The 12,769-nt window shown below is 40.3% G+C and overlaps 2 protein-coding genes across 3 annotated transcripts; both read left to right on the top strand.

Moving 5' to 3' along the window:
* Positions 1–4,108: 4,108 nt before the first annotated feature.
* On the top strand, positions 4,109–6,190 carry hoxc6a (homeobox C6a). 2 transcript variants are annotated; one of them, XM_010784476.1, is made up of 2 exons: positions 4,109–4,685; positions 5,144–6,190. In XM_010784476.1, exons 1-2 carry the CDS (start codon positions 4,289–4,291, stop codon positions 5,449–5,451), a joined length of 705 nt encoding a protein of 234 aa, XP_010782778.1. In that variant the 5' UTR covers positions 4,109–4,288; the 3' UTR covers positions 5,452–6,190. The 2 variants fall into 2 exon arrangements, with proteins under 2 accessions (XP_010782778.1, XP_010782777.1); XM_010784475.1 differs by having other exon boundaries at positions 5,141–6,190.
* Positions 6,191–7,083: 893 nt separating this feature from the next.
* LOC104956945 (homeobox protein Hox-C5a-like) lies at positions 7,084–9,622 on the top strand. The gene is made up of 3 exons (XM_010784525.1): positions 7,084–7,623; positions 8,623–8,708; positions 9,526–9,622. Exons 1-3 carry the CDS (start codon positions 7,141–7,143, stop codon positions 9,620–9,622), a joined length of 666 nt encoding a protein of 221 aa, XP_010782827.1. The 5' UTR covers positions 7,084–7,140.
* Positions 9,623–12,769: the final 3,147 nt, after the last annotated feature.

The raw sequence follows: 12,769 nt of genomic DNA, 5'->3' as shown, positions 1-12,769 counted from the left end.
GTCGTGTAGTACGTACTAGTACGTATAGTAGTCTACTAGTACTACGTACGTAGTGTGTGTGTGTGTGTGTGTGTGTGTGTGTGTGTGTGTGTGTGTGTGTGTGTGTGTGTGTGTGTGTGTGTGTGTGTGTGTGTGTGTGTGTGTGTGTGTGTGTTTATATGTGGCAGTAGTGCATTTTTGTGTGCATTTGAAGTTGAAAGCGTTTGTTTTTTCAAAGCTCAGCTTGCTGAAAAGCTCCCTCTGTGTTTTATTATTGTCTGTGCAGAAACCAAATATTTTTAGTGTCGTAAAGTGATTTCATGCGTCTGTGTCCCCTGCTGAAGCTCAACAGTCTCTGCGTTTCAATGTTGTAAAACACACTCATTGGCAAGCCTCGTTCTGGAAGCCTTTAAAGTCTTATAACCTACTGTTACAAACGTTGTTTGCTTTTCCTTTATGAAACATTGCTGTTGCAATGGATCGTGTCGCTGCTGCCCAATATGCCTGCAGAGAGAAAAAGAGAGATGTAGAGAAACAAAGAAAGGGAGAGAGAGAGTCCATTTTATACATGACATTTGGGTTGTTAGGTAAATCTTAGTTTAAATATAAGAGGGGAAAACCACAGACTATTGTTTTGCCCTGCAGCGTTTTAAAAACCAGAGATAGCTTCGCATAAAACTCCATGAAGTCATGAATCTGTCCGCATCACCACATTTAGAACCTCACTTACAAATCCCGACAGGGCAAATTTTTTGCCTTCTAATGGTCATAATTTATGATGTGTGGATCAACATGCGCTCATTGGGCAACAGCTTCCTGAGTGCTTAACGAGCATAAAGTCGAACACTTCCGGACATTAATTGGGCTAGCCAGCGATGGTAAAGTGCTTATAGAGGGCTTTACATTGTTAGTATGTGAATTACTCCTTATTAGTAAGGTTAGAAGCGGGGGAGAGGAAAAAGCATCAGGGGCAGACCACGCTTTGCCTTCCTTGCTGTGTTTTTAATCATGGCCGATAATGTAGAAATTTTACAGGTCCCATATAACTAATTCTGAGTGATGTTGTGCTGTGGGATATTGATGTATAAGAATGCAAAAGAGAAGTTAGAGGTTCATGGACGTGGATGGGCCCTGTTGTGTTGTATGGGGAGCAGGCTGATAAAGTGAGGCCTTCAGCTGAATAACCAATTAAGAGCCACGTTAAAACCAATCCAGCATGATAGTAGTCGAATATCCCTCAAAGATATAACAATAATAATATAAATGATTATAATATTCATAATAATAGCCCTGTTGCGGATGATCTATTTCCATCATGCGTATAGCCTTCCTTGCGCATTCACCGTGGATAACTACTACAAATGAAGAGGATACACTATTCATTATTGAATTATTAATTCCAATTAATAATATCCATGGTTAGTACTTAGTACCAGGCTATTGTTAATATTTTATATTTTTTGTCTCAGTCCTTCCTAGTAGGCTACTTTCGTTCATCGCCGCTCTTAATATCCTTTTAAAGATCGTGGAAACGTGGACCAAACGGCTCCTTTCCTTCCTGCATCAAAAGCCGTGCATGTGATTTGCCTCACGGGCCGCAATAAAACACTAAAACACGAGGGGAAGAATGACCTTTCTAATTCTGCACACTGCCACAGCCTCTGCTGCATTCCTGCCTCTCGGTCCACACATTGGCTTTAGTGTTCAGCCTTTATTTACAACCTAAACTTTATGGACCAGTGGGACTGTGAATAACAATTAGGGAAGATCTGTGTTTTGAAATCCAAATATTTTCTATATATAGTTTAGATAAAGCTTTTAACAGATATATTAATTAAAAAAGTAAACGCGTTTTATATTGATTAAATTACACCAATTGCTTAGTAACGACAACAGAAAGTGTTATAATAAACCAAATAATACATCATCGTGTTCTCATGCTGTTTCTGGCGCAGTGAGTATGACAAATCAAGAAAGTAACACTGACTGCCATTCATCAAATGAATCACATTCTGAGCTTCATTTGAATTGTGGACAATTAAATTCGAATTTACTTCTTCAAAATAGTGAAAACTTTTTTTTATTTTCTGTAAATTGTTGTTTAGTAACATTTAGCAACACTGTGGGTTAAAAGTGCATTTAGACAAATTGGGTCCCCCAGAAGTTGTCTCTGCCATGTATAAGTGTGCGTCCCATCTTAAACTGATTCGTTACTTGTTATAAAAGGGAGGATGAAAAAAATAATGCCAGGAAAGAAACTTTAGTGCTTTATTTGTCTACAATGTGTGCGACGAGGATGTCACATATGGCCACGAATAAGGTGAAGGGAGACTTTTATTGCACCAGCTACTTCCTTCTCTTTGTTCTTGTCTCTTTTATGGGCTATTCAGGATCCCAAACAACAGACCAAACAGTGTTGCACGTTTAGGTTGCAAGTATTCACCCTATTGAAGAAATCAATGATGTGGACCAATAGACTGCTGCGTTTGAACAGACATTATTCAATAACTGTATTGATTATTTTTATTGTTATCTATTATTGCCTGTTGCGGAAAAACCAAGATAATGTGAATGATATTGTTTTAAATTAATATGTGGAGCTGGATTGTTTTATCCTGTCTAAACACGCTTGTTTTATTTTTTTAAATGCCGATGGTGGAAACCTGCGTTTTTATTAGGTGTACACAAAGTAATTTAATTATATTGAACCCAAAAACAGAGTGGTTGAAGCTGGTCTCTTTTATATTATTAATGTGGAATTTTACACATTTCGAGGTAGCAAATTTCTCTATGTCAGGCGTCTTGTTAAATTTTTGCAGAACACCTCTGAAGTCATTTTGTAACCCATAATTTGCTACTGAGATAATTATCGGTTCCCCTTCCCCCTGTGTGTGTCTGAGGAATGTCGAAGTATGATCAGAACAGTGGAAAAAGACTGGAACATGCATAAGTATTTTAACACGTTGCATTTTACTCCTATTTTGATGCGTAACAAGGAAAGGATCATGTATTGTTATGAGTTAAAGAGACTGTACCTGAGGGCTATCGCCGGGCACAGTTGGTTTGACGTTTGCTGGACAGTCGCATAACTGATTAGATTTTCAAAATGCAAAAAAGATTTTCTGAAACGCAGTTCTTTAATAGTAAGTCGGACCTACACACGCTGTTTTCCTTTACTTTATGCCTCCACGTGCGTTCATTTCTGGATCTGGGAGATTGCTGCTCGTGTTGCAGGGCTTTGCTGCAGAGATAGTTGTTGGTGTGCTGTGGAACGTCACTTGTTTTATTGCCTTCACAGAAGAGAGACCATAAACGCATTCTTACCGCCTACACCCTCCCCCAGTTCACTGCAAAAGCATTGAAATTACTCACATGCCAGATAATACATACGGAAACATTAACAATGTTAGAAACTCGTCGATATGACCGAGATAAACAATAAATGCCAATATTAATTTCAGTATCCACACAAAGCCTGTCCGTCCAGCGGGATGAGGGCATGTAGATATTGCAGCCCATCGCTGCAATGGTGTTGTGAAATTAAAACAGAATTTTTGTTCACACACACACACACACACACACACACACACACACACACACACACACACACACACACACACACACACACACACACACACACACACACACACACACTACAACTATACCAGAAATCTCGAAAATTCAAAATCGCAGGGAAGGGTTTTGACTTATATTTGAGTAAATGTGTGTAATTGCTGATTTTCTGAAATAAACTCTTTAACACACCGTTGGAGTTGTGCTCACATGTGTTTTTATGCAAATGTTGTGCCTTGCTTTGAATGTGATCACTGTAGGCTACTGAATTACATTGCCCACATTTAGCATATTCTTCCTCCTCAAATATCATATATTCTTAAACTTCAAGTCAAACATTTCTCATCCAAGTGTCAATCCAACTCTAAGTTGTGTTTATCGGCATTTAGCACTAATGTTCAAGCTCTGAGCTAAAAGCTACAGTTTCTCCTTAACTCCTGCCTCTCAATTGGTTGAGAACGGTCAGCTGACGTTGTCATATTGTCTCTCACCGAGCCAAGCCTCGGCTATAACACTCGGGTTTGTGCGTCTTAACCGGAGATTGGAAATTAATAATATAGAATCCTCAAACTAGTCCACGTCCAGTTAGAGAAGAAGAAAGTCGAGGGGGGAAAAGAAGACATTGGAGAAAGGTGTGGTTGGTTGACATAGACGGGAAGGAGATTTACTGAGAAGGAGATTGAAAAGCGACCGATAAAGAAGTGGGGAGAGTTGGAGAGAGGGATACAGGCAAGGTATGAATTCTTATTTCGCAAACCCTTCGCTCTCCTGCCATTTATCCGGTGGTCAAGATGTTTTGCCTAACGTACCCCTGAACTCCACCACCTATGACACAGTCAGACATTTTTCGTCGTACGGTGCTGCTGTGACCCAGAATCGGATATATGCACCTTTCTACTCTCCTCAAGACAATGTCGTTTTTGGCTCTGGCAGGGCACAATATGAATATGGATCAAACGTGTTTCTTCAAGACAAGGACGTGCTCCCTAGTTGCCGGCAAACAAACATGGGACTCAATTCACAAAGCCACATTGCTCAAGAGTATAGTTTGGATCAAGGAAGAGCAGGAGCGCAGGATCAGAAAACCAACATCCCGATCTACCCGTGGATGCAGCGAATGAACTCACACAGCGGTGAGTTTTACTACGACAAATAAATTAAGGAAATGGGCCAGTTTTACGATATGTCTTACCAAGAGAGTAAGTTACTTTTTATGGCCCCATAAAACATTACTGTATCCCCTAGACTTGTAGATGGGCCTTTACATGTGCAAACAAACAGCTTTCATATTAAGAGAGATATAGTAGCTATAATCAGTAGCGTGAGACAGAGAGAATACATTATGATGCTTTCATTATTTTAGATAATAAAGCAAAGATGCCCTTTGGGATAGGATTTCTCTATCAGTTAAAATGTGTTTGGCTTTCTTAGTGGATTTGAATAACAATTACGATGATAAAAATGAGATAAAACGTATTCCTAACTGCATTAAAGTATTATTAGATCACAGACAGAAGCATGCCTTTTTTATTTAAAATGTTCTTAACTTTATAAACAATTAAATCAGTGAATTCACTTTGTATTTCAGCAGGAGTGGGCTACGGGACAGACAGACGCAGAGGACGTCAAATATACTCTCGTTACCAAACACTTGAGCTGGAGAAGGAGTTCCATTTCAACCGCTACCTGACCCGGCGCAGACGCATCGAAATCGCCAATGCGCTTTGTTTAACAGAGCGGCAGATCAAAATCTGGTTTCAGAACCGACGCATGAAATGGAAGAAAGAGAGCAACCTGACATCCACGGTGACTGGAAGTGAACAGACAGCAGCCTCTCCGGAAGAGGAACGCAGTGGCGCAATTGAAGAAGAAAAGGATGAGGACAAGAAGAAAGAATAGTTTTTTTTAAAAGATGATGGGAAAGAACACCTGATGACCATTAAAACCCAACATAACTACCTAAAAAAAAATCGACATGGATTTGAGAGCGACTTCACTGCATGATGGCTAGCCCGCAGCTCTCCCACTTATATCCCATGCTGACCACAAGAGTGTTGAGCCTTAGATATCAAGATTATTTCAGCCATATATGGCCCCCTTTGACATTTGGAGCGCTGATTTTTTTATTGCAATGTCTCACTTGTATTGTGAAAATAAAAAGAAGTGTTCATTTATACGTTGTTTCTCATGCCAGTAAAATCTATGTATTTATCCCCCAACACCCCATCCATCACTGTGAACTCTTTGATCACCTCATAAAATACAGTGTTGGTCAGACTTAACTCAATGTTGTACATGCACATTCCACGGAAGCAAAGCAAAGGACCGGACGGACACTTTATTTGATCCTAGTATAACTAGTACTTGAATCATCTGCAGAAAAGTGTCCTGCATAAACATGAAAGTTGCACGGATATAGACTACAGTCCACACACAACTGAAATGCCTGTATATAATCAAAGTAATAGTATACTATGTAAATCCAATGAGGACTGCATTTAGCCGCTTTGATAGACGCTGCATAACATAAAACTGCGCTTATCCCTCTTTTGTTTGATAATTGACACAGTAGGCTTTCATTGTGAGATAGATTTGTACACTAGTAATTCTTCACATTTGTTTGGGAGTTACGAATTCATGTTTTGTCATAACTGTGTATCATGCAATAAAATATTTGTAAAAACTTAAACATTGTCTTGTGATTCTGAACATTGCACTTCAGATGACCGCATATATAAAGACTCCCTATGCACCAAACTCAGAGCGTGAATCTGGTTTGTTATTACATTTTAATATCATCATTACCTTTATGGGGAATTGAGGCTGTTAAGGCAATTGGGAAACAAATAAGCTAATTAAGTGATTTTTAAGCAAATGCTGGCCTCTTTAATATGAAAAATTCAGGTTAATTGGCTAATAGGAGCCCGGGAATGAGCTATGTTCCAATATCTCAACATTTTTCTAGTTGTGTTCCTATAACAGAACTTCCAGACACGTAAAATGTTCACTTCCACATGCGTAAATATATTTCTACCAAATGAGCACTTTAAAGTGTAATCGTCATTATTATTATTTGTATTATTGTTGTAATTGTTCTTATTAGTATGATATGGGGCTGTTGGTGCACTCGCAGTGTGTCAGGACAGAGATCTCTGGCCGGTTCTGACCGTCCTGCCCCATACCAGACACCAGATGACGCTCTTGTCTTACTGTCCTGCCCTTTTTGCGCTAAAGATCCCTGCCTGGTCCTCAACAACAGCTCAAAGTTTACCGGACACGTTTCTGCTATTCATCAATATCCCCATTGAGTATCAAAGCCAATTTATGACTGGCCAACATGTGCACGTGATCCCATACAAATACCCCATATTTGGGCAGCGCACGTCGGATCAAGAATTAAAAAAAAGATACCAAAGCCTACTCCACCTATAAATCGTGGATTATTTTTTAAGGGAAGACAGCTCTGAATTTTCCAAAAGCGGCCACAAAGAAACGCAATGATCAACAAAAACAGGGAAATAACCACAACTTGCATCCCGCAGCTATCGCTAGTTTAGAAAAGAAATTGTCGGTGATAGTTTGAAAAAAATGAGCTCTTATGTTGACAGCTGCAATCTCAGGCAAACAAGCGAGACAACTTCTCCTGACACTATGTTTAGTTTCGATCTTTCCGGGCGCCCGTCCAGCCACTATGAGGGTGTTAATGTGAACGGGATATTCACTTGTCCCGTCCCCACGACCTCTGTTGAACGGGAGGAGATGAAAACTAGCCTGCGTGGCATTACGGATACTCCTCTCCCGTCAGGACCACAGATAACCATGGTCTCCAGCAGCTCTTCCATGGACTCAAGCGGGCTGAACTACGGTAGCAGCACTCTGCTTGGACGAGGGGTGGACAGAGACCCGGAAAGGAGCGCAAAATCCGTCGGCAACAAGAACCACGACAGCGAGAGAAACGCGGAGAACACGCAAACGGTGAAACGACACACAAATGTGAACCAGCGTCAGGACAGTGAGCAGCGGCCACAGATTTATCCATGGATGACAAAACTGCACATGAGCCACGGTAAAGTTTGCCTATTTTCTAAAGTGCGACTAAGATGCTTTCCCTTATTCACTCTTTACGCTGCAACACTCCTTTTCGCCCAATCCAGTTTCCCTCTTGAGTTTTATAGGCCAAACGCAGGAAATAATAAAAACTCGCGGTCATAAATTTTATGACAAAGGCATCCATTGCTCGTAAACCTGCTCTGTTACGGTGGAGAGGTGATCTGTGGGCTGATTTATGGAGGTATAATTGGATAAGAGAACAAAACTGATAAAGCTATGAAATAATATTCACAAATTCAGCTCCAAGTATTAGTTTTTGCCCTGCTGAGTTTATATTATTAGTTAATGTTTTACACTATCAGACTCACTGTGTGTGTGTGTGTGTGTGTGTGTGTGTGTGTGTGTGTGTGTGTGTGTGTGTGTGTGTGTGTGTGTACCCCCCCCCACACACACAATATAAGATACAACAATGTGTTAAAGATATATTAATATAGAAGGCAAGGGATACTTAATTGTCCTTTTACCCCATAACAAAGTATCTTTAACACATTGTTGTATCTTATATTGTGTGTGTGGGGGGGGGTACACACACACACACACACACACACACACACACACACACACACACACACAGGTACAAACACAAAGGAACACAAAAACAGGAATGAAAATGGGTTTCATCTTGATCTGTGTTATTTTCCATATGCCTATAGCATTTAGAAAAACATCTGACATTTTTAATAACATTTCTTTCAGTCAAAAATAAATCGACGAACTGCAGTGCATTTCAACATAATCTGATTTGGTGTACTACAGTATGCTGTTCAATGATATCACCCTGTCCCTGTCCATTAATGTTAAAATGTGTGTCGTTATTGCTGGTGGTTTGGATGATAATGAAGATGATATTTGTGATGCTTTTATGCAAAGGTGGAATAAAATATCATGGTGCTCATCATAATGTCGTCAGTGGTTATGTCACAGCATCTAATAACACATCGCTGTATCTCGTTATATCAGAACAAAACCATAGAGCAGACCAATCTCTCATACTTCGAGGTGACAACCACAAATCAGACACAGGAACCCTCCTCGGTGGCAGAATTGTAACAGCTGGTCAGCTGACATCCGCAGTGAAACGCCGCCGAAAACCAGCAGCCATAAACAACAAGCCTCAACATCCGCCCACTTCCACATGCCACGCTTCTGATCGCTAGGGGGCACTGGCGGGATCTGTGTTTCAGTGTATATGTGTGTCTGCGTGCATGTGCGTGCGTAAAAATGCATGTTATATCCAGGCCCTTGGCACAGACTAAATACAACAAGTGACAACAACTATGGGAACCAGATCTAATAAGAGCAATTGACTGCAATTTGTCACTGCATGGTCAGCAGGGCCTGTGAGTGATGACAAAGTTTACTATCATTAGGCAATTCATCACCACACATTGGCACAGCATCTCTTAAATGCCTCGCTAATGTAGGCTTAAGCGGCCAGTACACACATTCAGGTGCTTCCACATCAGCCAGTAAAGCACAATGCAAATTGCCGTGGGCATCAGCAGCCTCCCAGGCTACAGGTCAGGTCACAACTACACAGAATAGACATATCACTCACTCTTCTGCATCATTCATCATTTCAACCCGGCCAACACCGGCGGATTGCCAAACACAACATGAAAACATTAAGAAAGAGTGATAGAGATATGTGTAATCTTACCCCAGATAGGCTCGCCGTAGTTTGTGGCTTCGCTGTGGTCCAACAGAGCAGCTGAGGGGTCACGATGGCGAGAGGGAAATATCAACAGAGTGCACATCTCCCGCGTACTGTCTTCACACCCTGGCGATAAGGAGCCCGTGGAGGCAGGCTGTCTGTTTGCCGGTAAAAGTCTTTTCTAGGATGGCTCCTTTTTTCCTTCCCAGTCGCGGCTTTATTGCCTCCGGGGGGGATAAACGCAGCGGCTGGAGAGGCGGTGACTGTCCCGAAGATCCCTCTGTCAGGAAGTCGGAGAACGGATGAATATCACACGAATCAGCGCCAAAATGTCTGTGCAGTGATTATATATGAGAATAAAGAAAAAAAGACGTTTCTACGCCCCAGCTTAGTCTGCTGCTGATACAAGGGAAGGACCAGAGAATAGACAACAGCATAAAGTTCATGTTCATAGAGCGTGGGCCACGTGGCTCGCTGCAGCCAATCGCAGAAAGGATTCAGTCGTAAACTTTTATTACTCAGCTGTAAATTTCTCCCTTTAACAACCAGGAATGTTTGCACCCATCTCTTCCCCTTTCTTTTTTTCGATTGCACAAAACTAAAAATGGCCACACGCTATAGCACGATGCTGAGATTTCCCATAAGTCACATATCAGACGTGCGTCAACAAAATCTGACAGTTCCCCTGGTGGACAAGCAGTATGCCATAGTGTACCTATCCAAAGGGAAATGGGAAATAAAGTGTGTGAGAAACAATCAGAGGGAGGGAAGACAGGAAAATAGAGAGAGAGAGGAGCATGCTGGAGATGTCTGATTAAACTTCAATTAGCTAAACTACACTTTCCTATCAGGGCCTCTGTGTACCTGAGTGACTCTCAGGATGGATATGTCAGAAAGCAGATATCATGTTACCCTCTTCACATCAAACATGAACTACATGCCCGAGCTACATGCGTGATGAAATGAAGAGTATATATGTCAATGTGAGTGGCTGCAGGGTATTATCATTTTAAACTTGAAAAGCAAGAAAGGTAGGGATTGTAAGCCTGCAGAGAACACACACACACACACACACACACACACACACACACACACACACACACACACACACACACACACACACACACACACCCATAACAGCAGCTTCCAACCTTCTGAAAACAACATACACTGTAACAGGATCAAAGAGTCACACCCACCGACAAGGACAAAATACGTACATTTGTACATTTTAGAAACAAGGACAACATAAGGCGGCCACAGGGTTTACAAGCAAATGTTTTCACCTTCAACAAATATATTGCAATGAAATACGTTTATTAGAAAATAGAAAAGAAAGAAGATTCCAGATGAAAAGAACAATAGAGGAGAAATAATTTAATTTAAGCGCAGTTGTTGTCTTATAAATCCACTAGAGCAGGAGCTTTTAGTTTAAAAAATAAAAACAAAATGACATTTAGTCTGCGTAACTCATAAAATAAATGTCCTACATCCAAATATTAAAAAAGATTTTAGTTACCTACTCGGATGAGCGTTGCATCTTATCCTTGCAGGCCGTGATCTCCACACTGAGCCTCGGCACACACAGACAAAAGATGCAGAGCCATCCAAGCCGAGCCTTTACACCACCAATAAAGTTTACAACAGGTACACTAAAGTTTATTGGTTATGTCAGCCCTGTGGTAAAAGTACACACACACATAATGGTGCAGAATAGCTGTTACTTGGGGGACACATCCGGGATTTTCTAAAGACTACATGCGCCTAAATAGAGCTATAAACACCCTGAGTAAAAAGGCTGCGTTTTGACGCAACTTTGTTTCATTCAGAAAAACACAAGACACAATTGAAGGGAAAAGCCCTTTTCAGCTTGGACTTAAATCTAGAAAAAAATAATGAAATTAATAAGCAGCTTGCTGGCAATTTGCATTTTATTACATGGACAAAATGCAATCGAAAAGCCTGTTGGTAACACGGGGTTTTCGTTGCGATATTGTTTGTTAGACTACACTTCAAAACTCACCCAGATGAAATGTTTTACCTTCTATATTTATCTATATGTTCGTTTTGATTAAAAATAATTACATATTGAACTATTAAGAATCAATTTTTTATTGAAGAAAATGCATGGCTTTGTTCATATTTGTCCTGTGTCTAAACAATACAATTCCGTTTTGGTCTTAGTTTTTAAATTCTCCTAATCTACCTTTAATTATAAAAAAAAATTAAACTTTGTAAAACATGTTAAGAACCCAATAAATAAATGATTGAATAATGTTTAAATGTATTTGTATTAAGTATTTGCTTTCCCAGCCTACAGTTTATTCAGCTATTCTCTAACTGAGCGGATAAAAAGCAGACAGGCTAGAGATGCACCAGGAGTGTTAAATAATTTAGCTTCATGAAACTAAAACCACCACAAGGAGAGACGGCCATAATCAAGAAGAAAAACCAATGTTACATTAAAGTAAACAAATATATATTTTATAAGCCTTCAAAATAAAAAATAGAGCTCGTCTTTAAAAGTGGGTAAAATGGTGTTGCAAACATGGAGGAAAGGTCCAATTACTATATTGCAAAAGAACGATTACATTTATGTGTGTAAAAATAATAAAGCTAGTAGCCTATTGTATCTGGTCAATTCTAAGAAGACTTTAGGTGATCTAAATTTCTGCACCGTCTGTGCTACTTCAATGATATTGGGATTTTATGTTGACTCCTCATTTCCTCCGTTAATCCTAAAGCGTCATAATAAACGCAGCAGCAGCTGGGCAGGAGTGGAGGAAACACAAGGTGTTACCTGCACTTGGCCTCTTATTTCCGCTTTGATTTCAACGCTCCGATGCTTTCCGGAGGTTTGTCTGGACACCATGGATTCACACAACACATTGCATGGTATAGACAGATAAAGCCTCCCTTATGCTTTGAAATTATTTAGTCTCATCATTATTATCACGCCAGATGTTTGTTCATCTCATCTCAAACAGCCATTATTCATCACAAGATTCATTAAGAAAAGCTTCGTGTTCTCCCTGAAGAGAGGAAGTTTCTTATTAAGAGGATGAATCAAACACGATGGCTTTGGAGAGTATGCATGCTGTGAACGGGATTCGCAAACTTTCCTTAAAAGGTAAAAGGATACGTTTGCAAACGCACGTCTGCAGTGTTATTTTTATCGAATAAGTTCTAAAGTTTAAATTAGGCAATTTTTAGCATCAGCATGGTTGCACGGCACCTCCTCGTTGAGTTGTTGGGATTGTCTGCATCAAAAGACTTCTGGATATGAAAACTAAGGCGCATATTTGCCTCTACAGCCTTCCAAAGAGCATACTTCGAGAGAAAAGCAAAGAAGAGGCAAAAGGATGACATGTTTATTAAACTGCATATTAGATTGTAGCCTACTCTTTGTAAATGTATGTGTGCGCGCTATACATGTTAACATGTGTGTGTGGG

This window comes from Notothenia coriiceps, unplaced genomic scaffold (assembly GCF_000735185.1).
Source record: "Notothenia coriiceps isolate Sejong01 unplaced genomic scaffold, NC01 NC01_scaffold00026421, whole genome shotgun sequence".
NCBI classification, from domain to species: Eukaryota; Metazoa; Chordata; class Actinopteri; order Perciformes; family Nototheniidae; genus Notothenia; species Notothenia coriiceps.
The sequence above is the reverse complement of the archived record's forward strand: the minus strand, read 5'-3'. Positions and strand labels throughout refer to the sequence as shown.